Source organism: Xenopus laevis, chromosome 2S (assembly GCF_017654675.1).
Source record: "Xenopus laevis strain J_2021 chromosome 2S, Xenopus_laevis_v10.1, whole genome shotgun sequence".
Taxonomy (NCBI): Eukaryota; Metazoa; Chordata; class Amphibia; order Anura; family Pipidae; genus Xenopus; species Xenopus laevis.
In genome coordinates, this window is record NC_054374.1 from 164459912 (window position 1) to 164476333 (window position 16422).

Sequence of the window (16422 nt, forward strand, 5' to 3'; positions counted from 1 at the left end):
GTGTTTATAATGAATTGCGTGCTAATGTGAGAAAACTTCGGGGACCTTGTACCATATGTTCTGTAAATACTGTAAAATGATCTTTTCTTTTTACTCAAAACACATTTAAGTTTACAGCAGATAATTGATAGCCTTGCATTTTGTACGACTAATAACAAAATTCATCCCTCTAGTCTGAGCTCATCCAGTAAAATGAAATGTAAACAAGCACAAACCATTGGCCATGCTCAGGAAAACCTGTCCATCATGCGACTTTTAATAGCCCAAAGACTAAGGGGGCTATTTATCAAAACTCTAAATTTTCCCTTGATCTGGCTTAATTTACTAAAAATTCAGATCGAAAATAATAGGTGTGGAAAAAGTCTCAACAAAATTGCTGTTCTAATTGTTTGGGTTTTCAAATTGTCCCCTGAAAACCAATTATCCAACGAAAACCAAGAATTTTTTCAGATTATTGAACGAAAGCCAGTGTCAAACAGCCTGAAACTCTCGACAATCATGAAGGCATGAAGAAACATCTTCCAATTGCAAAAGGGACCATATGCCATTGACTTCTACATGAATTTTTAGCAGGTTTGGAGCATAATAATTCTCCAAAAAATTTTAATTTTTCCCCTTAAAAACTAGACCAGAACAATTTGAGGCTAAATAAATAGGCCCCATAAAATTCAAATATTTTGCAATCTGGCCTTCTACATCTGCAGAGCGTAAATAAGCTAGTGAGAGCCAAGAGGGCTGCAAGATGTTCTGCCAAAACTGAACAAGTGAAGTGCCATACATAGCAAAATGGTATAAAATGACCCAAAATGACCCAAAAGTGTAACTGGAAGTTCTAGAACAAGTTTTCCCTGTGTGCCAAAAGCAGATATTGACTTAACAGCTTCAGTAGTAATCATTTTCTAATAAGAAAAATAGTGGTCATAGAAATGAGTAACTACATAATTTGGCACAGGCAACCTCTAGATCAGTGATCCCCAACCAGTAGCTTGTGAGCAACATGTTACTCTCCAACCCCTTGGTGTTGCTCTCAGAGTCCTCAAAGCAGGTGCTTATTTTTGAATTCCAAGCTTGAAAAGCAAGTTACAATTGCATAAAAACTAAGTATAGTGCCAATTAGAGCCTCTTGTAGGCTGACAGTCCACATAGGGGCTACCAAATAGCCAATCATAGTCCTTATCTGGCACCCCAATGGATTTTTCATGCTTGTGTTGCTCCCCAATTCTTTTTACATTTTAATGTGGCTCACGGTTTAAAAGGGTTGGGGACCCCTGCTCTAGATGAATGTTTTTGGATTTGTTCAGTTCAAGCAACCCCTTTCAAGTTCTAACATTGGTCAGGGCTCCCCAATCCAATTATACAGATAGAGACATCAGTATTTACGATTGAAAAAGTTACCCAAGTGGTCATCAAGGTGGGCTTCCAGCATTATCTTAGCGAATAAATGAGCATCTGTGCCAAATCTGACCCAAATAGCAACAGATTTTGGGGTCAGATTGGTGGAATTGGGCAGCTTGAGACCCACTGCTATGTAATTTGATGGCTCAGACCAAATGATTTCAAGCGCCAGAAAGGCAGGAGGAGGCCAACGGTTACTGTGGAGAGGGGTTCTGTCAGGCACAGGAAATCTGCTGAATATGAGGTTTTAACACTTCTTATTGTGTAAATACACATGCAAAATAAAAGTGAATTTAGGAATACATTTGGAGCATTTCCCTGCATGTGTCATTATCATTTAAAAGAAGCCTACAAAACACATTCCTGCATAAAAAAATGGACCAGAACTCATTACAGGAAGGGTTTGGGTTCCAGAAAATCTCAGAAGTATATAATGAACAACAGCTCATCTCCATACATACAAAATATCAAATCCCTGGCATCGGAAATTCTCCAAGGGAACATACTCACGGGCGGAACCTTCCACAAGGAGAAACACTCAAAAGGCAAATTATATGAGATAGCAAGAAGTTATTCTTAAAACACACAATAAAAATGCTCAGTATTGAGCCAAACCGAATTCTGTTCAAAAATTGCACAAAATAAAAAGTTCCTGACTGCCAAAAAGATGGAGATACAATTCCTCATGAGTTGCAAGTTACAGAAAGCAGAGAGAAACAGAGCTAACATTTTATAGGCCTCTACCTGACTGCCAAAGGGAGCCGGCGCACCTTTACTGGACCTCTGGACCTAAACTGTCATACAGAGATTTGTAAAAAATAAATAAATAAAAAACAAGGCTATTGGTTACATTAATGATAAAACACTGATATTTTCAATATTTTTATAAATATTTATTTTATAAATAATTATTATGTTTATAATTCATGTTTTTCAGACAATTAGGGGGTTGTTTACTAAACCATGAATTTTCTAATTCATAAAAACAACTCAGACAAAACGCCGATCGACAATTATACCTGATTCATCAATAAAATAACTCTAAAAAAAACATAAGTTGCGGAAAAAGACTATAAAAAAAGACTATAAAATCGTGAAAAAAAAACCCATACAAAAACACCACATTTTTCAGATTGGATGACCAAACACGCAGAATTTTTTCTTATTTGATTCCCGAAAACCACAAAATATTTGGATTATCAACCAAAGCCTAGCGCAGATCATGATACCTTACAGTTGTAAAAGGGACATCTGGCATGGACTTCTACATGACCTCATGAGGCTTTAAGCAGTCTTGGGGTATAATAAATCCTGGGGGGATTTTTAGTACAAAAAATAAAATAGTATTTTTCCCCTTTAAAACCCGAACAGCAAAAATTTGGATTTTAGTAAATAAGCCCCTTAATGTTTTTCAATATTTTTCTAGAAATGTTAATATAACAGGATCTCAATAGTCCATTATTCAGAAACTTGTTATCAAGAAAGCTCCGAATTCAGCAAAGGCCATCTCCCAAAGACTCCCATTTAATCAAATAATTCTAAATTTTAAAACGAAATTTATTTTTTCTCGGCAATAATTAAACAGTACCTTATACTTGGTCCAGATAAATATATAATTAACCCTTGTTAAAGGTAAAACAGCTATATTGGGTTACATTAATGTTTAAATAATTTTTTTAGTAGACAAGATATGGCGAAAATATCACGGAAATATCCCTTATCTGGAAAATTCAATGTCTCCAACATTCTGGATAACAAGTCCCATCCTGTATTTCCTAAAACATACAGTATAAAGAAATGATACAAATACTTGTAAAAATATTTTTAAAATGGCATGTTTATACTTAATTAGCATTTTTTTATTGCTGTATTTGTCACAGGTTTTAGTAAGTAAATCCAAATTTCTCTTTTACAAATTCCAAATTTTTCTAAATTAAGTTAGAGGAGCAGCTTCACAGCCGAAAAGTTGGCTGAGGACCAGTTATGCCCCCATTTGTTGTTGTTGGTAGAAGATTCCCCTAATTAAAGAACAGAATGGGAACCTCACTCTACACTGTACAGGGAACCATTTTGGGTACCCACCCATAGGGTAAAAGCCTTGAGTTAAGGGCAGATTTATTAAGTGTCAAATAGTAAATTCAAATTCTTATTTTTTTTTTAACACATTTGAATTTTAATTATTATGTACAGAACAAACACAGAGCACCCTGGTCTCGGCTCGTGCTTCACCAGTAGTGTGACCGCCTTTGGGCCTCGGGAGGAGCCCTCAGCTTACTTGGATGCCACCTGGATTTAAACGAGAGGTGCAAGATGAGGCTTCTGGATAGGGAGAGGGGCACGACTGTAGATAGAGTCTTTAAGGCCAAAGGTCACGGTACAAGCAGGAATAGGCAAATTCGACAGGCAGGATCGAGGCAGGTAGATAGAAAGGATCGTTAGGCAGGCAAGGGTCAAAAATGGGTAATCAATCAGATGGGATGAGGCAGAATCGGAGTCAAACCAGGAAGTCAATCAGGAGGAACAGGTGGAATCAAAGTCGGTTTTAGGCAAGGGTCAGGTTTCAGAGGTCAGAAAAGTCAAAAGCCAGGCCGGGTCAAAACACAGAAGTTCAGAACAGAATTCAGGCAAAACGGGTACTAGCACAAGGCACAGGAACCACCAGGAAACAAATCCTATCTCGGGCAATGAGAAACAGTAGGAATGTCCCTTTAATACTTTTAAATTTCGTACCATTGAGCACTGACGTCATCACGACAGCACGCATGCGTCTACAAAACCCGGAAGTGCGCGCATGCGTCTACAAAACCTGGAAGTGCGCACATGCGTCTACAAAACCTGGAAGTGCGCGCCGCTCGCTCACTAAGAAGGAGCCGGCGCAAGAGAAGAGGATCGGCATGGCGGGTGTCCCCGCCGATGGCGCGGCGGGCGTCCTGCCGCACCACTAGACCACCAGGGTTAGTCTTTTTCATTACACAGTCCTAATTTGAATAATCGCAACCTAAAACCTGCCCAGTTTATGTACAAGTTGGGACTATTCGATCCATTATTAGACATTCAATTTTTTTCCTAAATAACTTCCCATTTGAGTTGTGAGTATATTAGAATTGAAATTGTATAAAAAAAAATTCACAAATTCGAATTCAACCTTTGATAAATCTGCCCATTAGAGTTTCCATCATAGATGTCATCATTTCCCTATAACAAGACATATTAATATCAACTCCATGACCCTAGAACCTCAATGTAATGTTCTTATTAATGTTATTGTTATTAAGCATCTCTTTACCCGTGTAGCATGGCTGGAAAGATGAAATATTTGAAGGCCTTGCAATAAATCTCATGTGTCTATTGCGTTAAACATTTATTGTTAAGCAAAGCTAAGAAGGATCTAAGCTCAATAACTTTTGCCTTACATTTTAAGTTTCCTCTAAAAAGCTCTAGGGGCAAATCCCTTAAAGGACAAAGCGCCCAACGCTAGCATTAATTCGCTAGCGTAGTGCATTTTCGTTAATTTGCCGATTCACTAACGGACACTGGCGTAAATTCGCTAGTGTTACTTCGCACCCTTACTCCTGGCGAATTTGCGCAACCGACGTTACTACGCAAATTCACTAAAGTGCGCATTTTTCTGAACACTACCTTTTACGCCAGACTTCCTTGGCCACCTCAGACCAGGCGAAGTGCAATAGAGTAGATAGGGATTGCTTACAAAAAAGTTAAAAAAAATTCTAAGTCCCAAAAAACGCTAGCGTTTTTTCTTTTTTTATGGGTGATAGGCTGAAAAAGATCTAAATTTTTTTTGGGGCTACCCTCCTTCATTTCCTAACTCATGGCACCTTAACTATACAGTGGGCACATTTTTGAAGGTTTCCCAGGCTTGTCTAGTGGTGCTTCATATAGCTCCATTGTAACTTCAATTTGGCACCGTATGCAAATTAAGCATCGCTAGCGTAACTTCGCTTTGCTTGGCAAATTAATGCTAACGCAATTTACGCTTCCCCTGAGCACAACTTCGGATTTTAGTGATTTTGCGTAGCGCTGACGAAAATACGCCTGGCGAAGTGCGGCGAAGCAGACGCTGGCGCAACTACGAATCTTAGTGAATTTGCCCCCTAATGTCTAAACATTGTTATTGCCAAATGGTGATTGATGATAGAGCCTGTAGAGCATCCCTGTTCCAGAGACTTGGCACAGTTACTACCCTACACCTACAGAGCCGGTCACCTTCTCATTCTGCATAAAACCACCTGACTCTTGTACAGACTCCTCCCCAAAAAACCCCAATGAAAACTGCTCCCAGATGGCTTTAATTTCACATGCAACATATGGTGATTTCTCAGGCACCAGCAAGAGAAGAGATGGGTAAAAAAAAAAAAAAAAAATTAGAGATATTGATTTGCACAAAAAAATTAAATAAACTATGAGAAGGCTTATGATTCCTGCCAGCAGAGGCCTTTGGGTTTGTGCGAGGCCGGTGGTTTTTTTTATTAAATCTTCTTGCCAGAATTTATTTTAGAGCCAGGTTGACTATTTGTAAGAATCCATTTTTCTTTCTTACATAGCTTTTCACATGAAAGAAAAGAAGTGAAATGTGCATGAAAAGCAACAGGTGAACTTGCCAGCAAATCTCTTTGGAAAGCAATTTTATTCAATGGTTGGGGTCTTTTATTTTGGAATAAAAGAATAGGCTGCTGAATATAAAACACACACTTTTCACATTGAATGAGACATTGTGTTGAAGGCTTACTAGGTTTCTTTTTGTTTTGTGCAACCAAACTATACACAAGGCTCCTCCCCTCATGCCAGTCCTCCCCTAAGGCAGCAGAGGCACATCCCTATATGATATAATCTAATAAAACCCTACCCAAACTTGGGCCTGGTTTGGCCCAGATGAGACGATGCTGGTTAGAACTGGGTGTGAATTTGTTGGATTGCCAACCCACACATTGTTACTCTTCTACAACTCTTCCTTTTCTGCTCTTTTTCCTCCTCTGCTATTGCCCTCTGTCTTCTCCTGGCCACTTCATATCTACTTTACCTGTGACATCCTCTTCTCCTTCCCTTTATTATATTCTCTTCTTTTTCTGCTTCTTCCACCCTTCTATCCCATCATGTGCTTCTCATCTTCTCTTTCTTCCCCCTGGACATCTTCTTGCTCCCCATCCCCCTCACGACATTTTCCCCCACTTCCCCCCAGACATCTTTTCTCTCTCTGCCTGACATCATCTCTCTTTCAACCCCCCCAAACATCATTTCTCTTTCAACCCCCACCCCCGGACATCATCTCTCTTTCAACCCCCACGGACATCTTCTCTCTTTCAACCAGGGCCCACAGCAAATTAATTTTAGGGCCCCCAACATACCCAGAGGTTGTCCTGTATTACCAGTATATATTGAAATTGCTCATTAATTATTGCTTCATTGGGCCCCCTACACATTCAGGGTAGAGTCCTGCGCGGAACCAATTTCTAAGACCTGGACCAGACCCGAACCCGCAACCGACAGCCCACGAACTGAACCATAACCCACATATTTACCCACTTTGATCCGCTCCCTGACCCAGACCCGCAACTGCCTTATCCGCAACCCTCCGACCACCATCAAACAGGAAGTGATGGTGCTGCAAACTGGATGTGACATCATCAAAGTGGACGAGGACAGAAACAAGTTTTGTACAACTTTAAAAGGAGTAAAATAAAGACAATATTACATAAGATAAGAAATTTAGATGAGTCCCGCAACCCGACCCGCTGGTACACCTGCACCTGAAAATTCTCCCCTCATTCCTTTTTCGCGGGTAACCCGTGGGTACCCGACCCGCTGCAGGACTCTAATTTAGGATCCCCCTGCAGGGTCTGCTTCCCTATAGTTATGCCCCTGCCCGGACATCAACTCTTTTTTCCTCTGGTCACCTTTAGTTTTTTTGCCATGGACCTCTTTCTTTTTATACCAGTTTTTGCCTTTGTTCATTTTGTATCACTGTTTTTTAATCATTTTCCCTTGTCTTATACATTGTCCCAGCTTGATCACCCCACTCTGACCCCATACTTTACTTGCTCAAATTAATTTTTTAATTTAACTTCATTTCTCCTGTATCCAGACCCATTTCCTTCTTCTCTCTTCTCATCCGCACTCTACTCTCCTCCTCCCCCAATTAAATACAATTAAAAACAATTAGGTGGATAGCTGGAAAACAATATACAAGGCTTGAGCACTCAACGGGCAAAAAACAGACAAACTGAATCTCTTCTGCCCTCTAATTCTATGTTAAAAAAGGCAGACAAAAAAAAAAAAGATTTTTTTCTACAGAGTTTAAAAATTAAACCAAAATGTAATGCTGACGCAGAACTGAAAAAACAAACACATGCGATTGACTCACTAGAGCAATTTGTTTAAAATAACTGCCCCAAACAGCCAAGGAAAACAGAATATTTAATTTAAAAAAAATACTTTGGTTTTTGAAGACAGAGGCTTTACATGTCAAGTCGTTTTTGCCAGCAATAAATCATTTTTGGGAAATTCTTCTTTTGATAAAGTGCACATTTGGTTCTTCTGAGCTGGCGAAAGGCAAAATACATAATAACTGGATAAACAATGTAGATATTTATGGGCCAACATTTTGGCAAGATCCAGTTTATCTGCAAAAACACATTCATTGCAGCCACTTCGTCTTCATGATAAGAATATAAACAGCAGTGCAAGTCCTCTGGTACAGAGCAGCTGGGGCACAAATGGATCCTAAATGGTTTGGTAGAAACACGTACACCCCACTGTTAAAGGGGAACTATCGCAAAAATAAAAATTCAATATTCTTACTGAAATAAGAAACTTTCTAAATACAATCAATTAAACATTGGTTCTGAAATAATCAAGTTTATCTTCACTATTCCTCTCTCAGCATCTGTTTCTCTTCATTCTGTCTTCATGCAGCAGTTGGGTGTCAGATATTCACTGACAGTTAGATCCAATATATCTTATAGGGCGGCTCCTTTTGCCTAGAAGATGTATTAGAGCTCACTCTATTAAACTCACCAGACATCATGTCTCTCTACATGCAGGATTTGTGCAAAAGGCAGTTATTTTGTTAGATTTTGTTTGTACTGGAATCAGTTATTTGAGTGAGCTCTAATACACAGTAACATAGGAATATCGTATATTAGGTTGAAAAAAGACACATATCCATCAAGTTCAACCTTTTAACTCTATTTTAACCTGCCTGCTAGTTGATCCAGAGGAAGGCAAAAAAAAAAAAAAAGACCTTTGAAGCCTCTCCAATTTGCCTCAGAGGGGAAGAAAAGCCTTCCTGACTCGAAAATGGCAATGGGACCAGTCCCTGGATCAACTTGTACTATGAGCTATCTCCCATATCCCTGTATTCCCTCACTTGCTAAACACCATCCAACCCCTTCTTATACCTATCTAATGTATCAGCCTGTACCCCTGATTCACTTCCCAGCTCTCCCTGTAACACCCCTTTCCCTCCTCTAATCTCATTGGCTCCCTCCTGTCTGCTGGGAGGAGCTACTGGTGAATAAAGCATCCGACCCTTCCTTGTACCTATCTAATGTATCAGTCTGTACAACTGATTCACTTCCCAGCTCTCCCTGTAACACCCCTTTCCCTCCTCTAATCTCATTGGCTCCCTCCTGTCTGCTGGGAGGAGCTACTGGTGAATAAAGCATCCGACCCTTCCTTGTACCTATCTAATGTATCAGCCTGTACCCCTGATTCACTTCCCAGCTCTCCCTGTAACACCCCTTTCCCTCCTCTAATCTCATTGGCTCCCTCCTGTCTGCTGGGAGGAGCTACTGGTGAATAAAGCATCCGACCCTTCCTTGTACCTATCTAATGTATCAGCCTGTACCACTGATTCACTTCCCAGCTCTCCCTGTAACACCCCTTTCCCTCCTCTAATCTCATTGGCTCCCTCCTGTCTGCTGGGAGGAGCTACTGGTGAATAAAGCATCCGACCCTTCCTTATACCTATCTAATGTATCAGCCTGTACCACTGATTCAGGGAGACAATTCCACATCTTCACAGCTCTCACTGTAACAAACCCCTTCCCAATATTTAGCTGGAACCTCTTTTCTTCTAATCAGAATGGGTGCCCACGTGTCAGCTGGAAAGACCTACTGGTAAATAAAGACGTCTATAGTAATACATCTGCTAGGAAAGGAAGCCCCCCCCCCCTTTAAGATATATTGGATGTATAGAGCTCACTCAAATAACTGATTCCAGGACAAACAAAATAACTGCCTTTTGCACAAATTCTGCATGTAGAGAGACATGATGTCTGGTGAGTTTAAAAGAGTGAGTTCTAATACATCTTCTAGGCAAAAGGAGCCCCCCTATAAGATACAGTATATTGGATCATTCATCTGACACCCAACTGCTGCATGAAGAGAGAGTGAAGAGAAACAGATGCTCAGAGAGGAATTGTAAAGATAAACTTGATTATTTCAGAAACAATGCAGAATATTTAATTGATTGTATTTAGAAAGTTTCTTATTTCAGTATGATGAAGCTTATATAAAATTTTCCTTTACACAATAGTTGCCCTTTAAGAATCTCTCATATAATCCATTGTTTCGATTTCATATTACAGCAGTGAAATACATATAAGGCTGGATGGAAAAGCTTCTGTATGTACTGAGGGATATAGCAGGGTGTTCTGACTCAGTCCTGTACCTGGTGGCAAAATCTTGATAAACTGAGGACTACACCCCAGACTATCAAGACTGAGTGTCAGCCCCACAACCCCTGTATGTGACGGGGCTGCAGGGTAGTTTTTTTTAAAGGCATATTAGCAGGTTTCTTCTAAATATGGAAAGTGCCATTTGGCCATAGATTGCTGAATCTTTGACATAAAAGTACCAGTGACTACCAGTGATACACCTATGACTAAGCGCCGGAGGGTGCGAAACGCGTAAGGTGGGATATGTGGGGTAGTATGTACTGGATACTTTTTTAAATGTGAATATCAATAAATTAATCTTGTTTATACTTTAAGAGGCCTTGGGACTTATATCGTTTTTGATATAAACTTTTCTGCAATGGATTGCCTTTGGAGCTGGGGTGGGTCCCTTCGGCCTGGCTAAATAACTATATGGACTCCCGATTTTGAATTGATATATAAAAGTACCAGTGCAAGCACTGCTGATTCCACATTTACCCTTCTCTAGGGTCAGATCTTGGTTACAGGAAATAAGAACATTGCACTTACTCTCTTTCCTTCTCCGTCAGCTTGTCGTTGATGTTGTCTTTGATGGCAGATCTGGAGCCCTTGTGCAGAATGGGATAACGCAGAGGTATCTGGAGGAAGAATGAAACCATGGAGACCAAATGCGCCGTGTAGCCCAATGCGACAGCCACACTCCCATCATCCTTTGCTGGGGGTAAAAAAAAGTAGAAATGTAAAAATTATTTTATCAATCTAAATTCAGACATTAGCTTATTTTATTCATTAGATAAAGGAATATATTCAGTGGCGTAACTAGAGTACACTGGGCCCTCCTGCAAAAAAAAAAAAAAAAAAAAAAAAACCTTCAGAGGGGATGGGTGCACTCCGATCCCCATTCTACCGCCCATTTCGCTACCCATGTCTAACCTCCGCCCTGCCCCAACTTGCGTCCCCTTCCTCACTGGTAAGAGAGCGGCTGGGGAGGAGGGGTTTTCTTATTAATTATAGAGGATGAAGACCCCCTCGGTCCGAGCCCCTGCGGGCTCTGCTTCCTCTATAGTTACGCCACTGAATATATTGTTACAAACAAAAACATTTTTGTTCCTTTAAATGCTCCCATTTTAATCAAACAAAAATGCATTAGCAAATAGAAAAAAGCTTTGGGTTGTGATCCCTTCCCATAAGGCTGCATACATATGGACAGAGCTCGACAAACAAGCTGGACTTCATGTGCTAGTGTCTATGTTTCAAACAGGCCAAATTGCCATCAGAAATGCTTATTCAGTGATCCCCAACCAGTAGCCTTTGATTTTTTGAATTCCAGGCTTACAGGCAAGTTTTGGTTGTATAAAAACCAGATGTACTGCCAAACAGTCTCCTGTAGGCTGCCAATCCTCACAGGGGCTACCAATAGCCAATCACAGCCCTTATTTGGCAACCCCAGGACATTTTTGCATGCTAATGCTGCCCAACTTATTTTACATTATAATGTGGCTCACGGGTAACAAACGTTCTAAAACCATGATTATCATTCCCTGGCCAAATGGAAAAGCAGGTCACCAGCCTGATCCAGTCGTTACTCCAACAAGTTACACTTGAGCGGATGTCTCATTTAAGGAGCAGTAACGTCAAAAAAGTGTTTTATTGTAATGAAAATATAATGCAGTATTGCCCTGTGCTGGTAAAACTGCTGTGGTTGCTTCAGAAACACTACTATAGTTTATATAAATAAGCTGCTGTGTAACAATGGGGGCAGCCATTCAAAGGAGAAAAGGCTCAGGTTACACAACAGATAACAGATAAGTTCTGTCTGTTTAATAGTGTTATCTGTTATCCATTAGTTAACCTGTGCCATTTAGCCGTTTTTCAATTTCCGCCATTGCTCCAAAGCAGCTTGTTTATATGAACTATAGTAGTGTTTCTGAAGCAAACAGATCAGTTTTACCAGTGCAGGGCAACATTACATGATATTTTCATTACTTTAAAACACTTACATTTTTTGGTGTTACTGTTCCTTTAAATTAGTCAGAAATTATATAGAAAAGAGACCACACAAATTGCACATATAAGGTACTAGTACAAGTTAACTTTTATGCACTTCACAAACTCTACAGACAATTTCTCAAGACAAATGATTTGTAGATAAACGCCATTTAGCAGCCAAATAAATAATCAAATAAATAATCAGGCACGCATTATGGCTCGTGCTGTTCTGCTCTGAGTTCCACATTATCGGTCAGATTCCACAGACCTTGATGTACCCATGAACATACTAGACGAGTGGATCTCTCCACCTTGAGGTGGGTGATATCGGGCTGATCTGATAGTGAGCCCTAATCTACCCAATGATCAGATCACAACAAGAAGAATATGGTTGGTCGGATCGAGCACTGCATCCACGAACTGATGCTGTCCGACTTTTAAACCTGCCCAATCGACATCTGCCAACTTGCGGCCACATATCAATCGGGGAAACCCATGGAGGGCCCCATACACTGCCCAATAAGCTGCAGACTTAATTATATTGGCCCATGTATAGGGACCTTTAACAACAAGCATGGCACCCTCTCTTGCTTTGTTCCATAGCTGGGACTCTTAAGCTGGCCATAGATACAAAGATTTGATTGTACGAATCTTCGATACGTACGATTTTCAGGCCGTGTGTGGAGTGTCCCGTAATTTTTCGTGCCATGGCGATCGGTCATTCAGACGATCGGACAGGTTAGAAAATTTCTGTCGGCTACCGATAATATCTCTGTATGTATTGCTGATCTGACAATATCAGTGGGAGACTGTCACCAGCTTTTGTCGGACATAAATTTTGCCGTCAGGGGCAGAACATCGTCTGATCTGTTCTTTTACTCCTTTATTTGATCTGAATGGTTAGCGGCAGGTCGGGAGATGGCACCGAACGATCGCCCGTCCGAAGGTAAATCTAAACGTCTATGGCCAGCTTTACACGTCAAATGCATCAAGGTTGAGATGGGCAAGTGATCTGGGAGGTTCATTAGCGTTCAATGTAGAAGATATAAATTAATTTAGAATAATTCTCCTCTGGTTTCTCTCAGTGTGGCCACAATCATAACCTCGCAAGGTCCAAAGAAAGACGACTCTGGACACTACATCAGACGCACACAAAGGTGGGAGGGGGGGGGAAGAGAATCTGTTGCAACTTTTGGCTCCCCTTAATTTGATTACAAGCTAAAAAAAAAAAAACCTCATTAGATTAATTACAGGGAGGCATATGGAGCCAAGATGGGAAGGGAAAAACCTCAGCAATCACAAACGGTGATTAGTAAAACAAACCACACCGAGGGCCCCAGACAGAACACGCTGTACACGGCACATGCAGGGGTGATAAATCTCTCTGGATCTGGAAATAGTTGATTGAAATATGATCAAAAGGGAAACAATAACTCATTTTATGCAATTTAGCAAAAGACAAAAATTAAACCTTTTTTTCTATTCTGCAACTTGCAGACCTACAGAAAATGTATGTTTAACCCTTTCACTGCCGGACCATTATTGCACTTCTGTTCTGTTTGTTTTATTCCAACCTAAGTTAAATCTACCTCAATAATTACTCTATGCAAGAAAATTCAACTTATTCAGTAAGCCTTGTGTCTTTTAGGCACACTAATACCATCCATACAGCTTTATGGAGAGGCTCAAACAGATCTCAACGCTAGAGCATTTTAAAGCACTTTATACTACAGATTGCAAGGCCAGAATACCCCTAAGAGAAAGTTGACCCCATAAAAGAAATTTTTTTTGGAAAGTGCACACACAAAAAAAAATATAAAATGAGTAAATGCATATTTCTTCGCACAATTAACACACTTTGTCTTTCACTTCAGGTGTGGTACCGCTCAGGTCATCGTCTAGGGGCAACAATCTGTGGGATAACCATGAAATCAATTTGAAAAAGACTTACCTTGAAAATCTTCAGAATTCGGCAGCTTCACACCACATATGAAATATTCCTTTTGGTCAGGCTGTGAGGATAACATGAAAGGAGAATATTACAACAGGTAATCTATTAAAGAACCACTACAGAGGATTCAGTCATTAAAGGGATACGGTCATGGGAAAAAACATTTTTTTTCAAAATGAATCAGTTAATAGTGCTGCTCCAGCAGAATTCTGCACTGAAATCCATTTCTCAAAAGAACAGATTTTTTTATATTCAATTTTGAAATCTGACATGGGGCTAGACATAGTGTCAATTTCCCAGCTGCCCCTGGTCATGTGATTTGTGCCTGCACTTTAGGAGAGAAATGCTTTCTGGCAGGCTGCTGTTTTTCCTTCTCAATGTAACTGAATGTGTCTCAGTGGGACATGGGTTTTTACTATTGAGTGTTGGTCTTAGATCTACCAGGCAGCTGTTATCTTGTGTTAGGGAGCTGTTATCTGGTTACCTTCCCATTGTTCTTTTGTTTGGCTGCTGGGGGGGGGGAAGGGAGGGGGTGATATCACTCCAATTTGCAGTACAGCAGTAAAGAGTGATTGAAGTTTATCAGAGCACAAGTCACATGACTTGGGGCAGCTGGGAAATTGACAAAATGTCTAGCCCCATGTCAGATTTCAAAATTGAATATAAAAAAATCTGTTCGCTCTTTTGAGAAATGGATTTCGGTGCAGAATTCTGCTGGAGCAGCACCATTAACTGATTAATTTTGAAAAAAAATGTTTTTCCCATGACAGTATCCCTTTAAGGGGGCATTTCACCTTGAAATGAATGGTTGTATGATGTAGAGGAAGAAAATCTGTAGTTGTAGTGTCCGACTTATTTTAGGTTTCATTCTGAATAATTTAAGCGTCATTCTACAGTTCTCCAATTTGGAACTGAAAGAATATGTGGTGGATACTGTGCCACTTACTCTTCCCTAGAGGCAGATGTTTGAGTGGTTTAGTGATATGCCGGTCATCCATTTGTTGACCCATGCTGAACCTAATCAGCCCTCGCTCAACTTTAATCTAACAAACTCAACACAAATATATAAATTATATGTGGTACTGGGGGGTTGAGACAGAGAAGTTTGTCTGAGAAGGATGGGGATAGTGCATAAACGGCATTGATGAAGAGGGTCCTGGGCTCAAAAAAGTAAATAGTTGGACCAAATGAGCCCAACCTGTCACTTTCAGGCAGGTCTGCCCACCACTAGTAGACAGGTTAAATAGGAAAGGGACTAACCAGAAAGATCAGCTGCTTCTGCTGTTGTCTGAAGTCATACTCAGCAAAACAAGCCTTTTTTAAAGAAACCACATTGCCTTGTACTGTTTAAACATGTATCTCTTATGGAATCTTTTATGTGGAATGCTTGGGATGTGGGGTTTTCGGGATACGTTTTTTTCCCACGATTACATTTTTTTCTTTTTTTTTAGGAGTATGGTGATTCAAATCATGGGGAAACCAACATATCCAGAAAACCCCTCATCAAGCATTCCACATAGAAGATCCCATAAAAGATACCTGTTTAGATTTTATCTCATTCCAATTATTGGAAATGGCCTTCTGGTAGTTTGGAGCTTTTTGGAAATAAGGTTTCCAGATAAGAGATCTCATACCTGTGCTGGCTTTTGTAGTAAGTTTAATGGAAAGTGGCTACTGGGAGACTTCATGACATGGCATGAACAGCACAGTGCATAGTTGCCACCATTTATCCTATTTTTGAATAGTGGTTGTCAGACTTTAGTTTAAGACTCCTTTGGAGGTTCAACCATTGGTCAGGGCTCTACTTGGCTCATAAAATGGTTACAGGTATATGAAAATATCAGTGTTATAAATCATTCAGCCATGATTCCAAGAATCTCTAGGGCAGCAAATAAGCCTTTACAGCTAATTTCACCCTAATTAACCTCTCAAGTTGGCCTTTGAGGTGACAGGAAATAGGCTCAGATTAAAACAAAAAGTCATATAAATGTTTTAATCAGAATAAATGATTTGCCCTGTGAATAAGGCATAAAGCAGCTTACTTAGGGGATACACGAGTTAAAAAAGATGTAGAGTAATGCAATATGGAATGAGATAAAATCTTGGATATGCTGGATTTATCTGTATTACAGACCCCATACTGCAGAACGACTTCTGCAAACGTTTTTGTGGTTGAACTGAGAAATGGAGTTGACACGTATCCCAGCCACTGAGCCTTTTGATCTTGTGTCAGGCGCCTCACGATTGTCACAGTTTTCCAGATAAGGATCTTTTTTGTGGAGTGGGATTTCAAATGCATCATCACATCTTCTCTTGAAGAGACAGCTCAGGACCTACGCTGTTAATGATCAAGGGAGCTCATCTGTCCCTTATTTGAGCTTGCTCTGCTCCATATAATGCTAAACGTATTGA

The 16422-nt window shown here is 40.1% G+C and overlaps 1 protein-coding gene across 1 annotated transcript in view; it reads right to left on the bottom strand.

Moving 5' to 3' along the window:
* The window catches only part of uvrag.S (UV radiation resistance associated S homeolog), a 66548-nt gene that overhangs the window by 19421 nt on the left and 30705 nt on the right, over positions 1-16422 (bottom strand). The window contains 2 exon segments of the mRNA NM_001096777.1: positions 10620-10785; positions 14011-14071. Coding sequence (NP_001090246.1) covers positions 10620-10785; positions 14011-14071 — 227 coding nt within the window.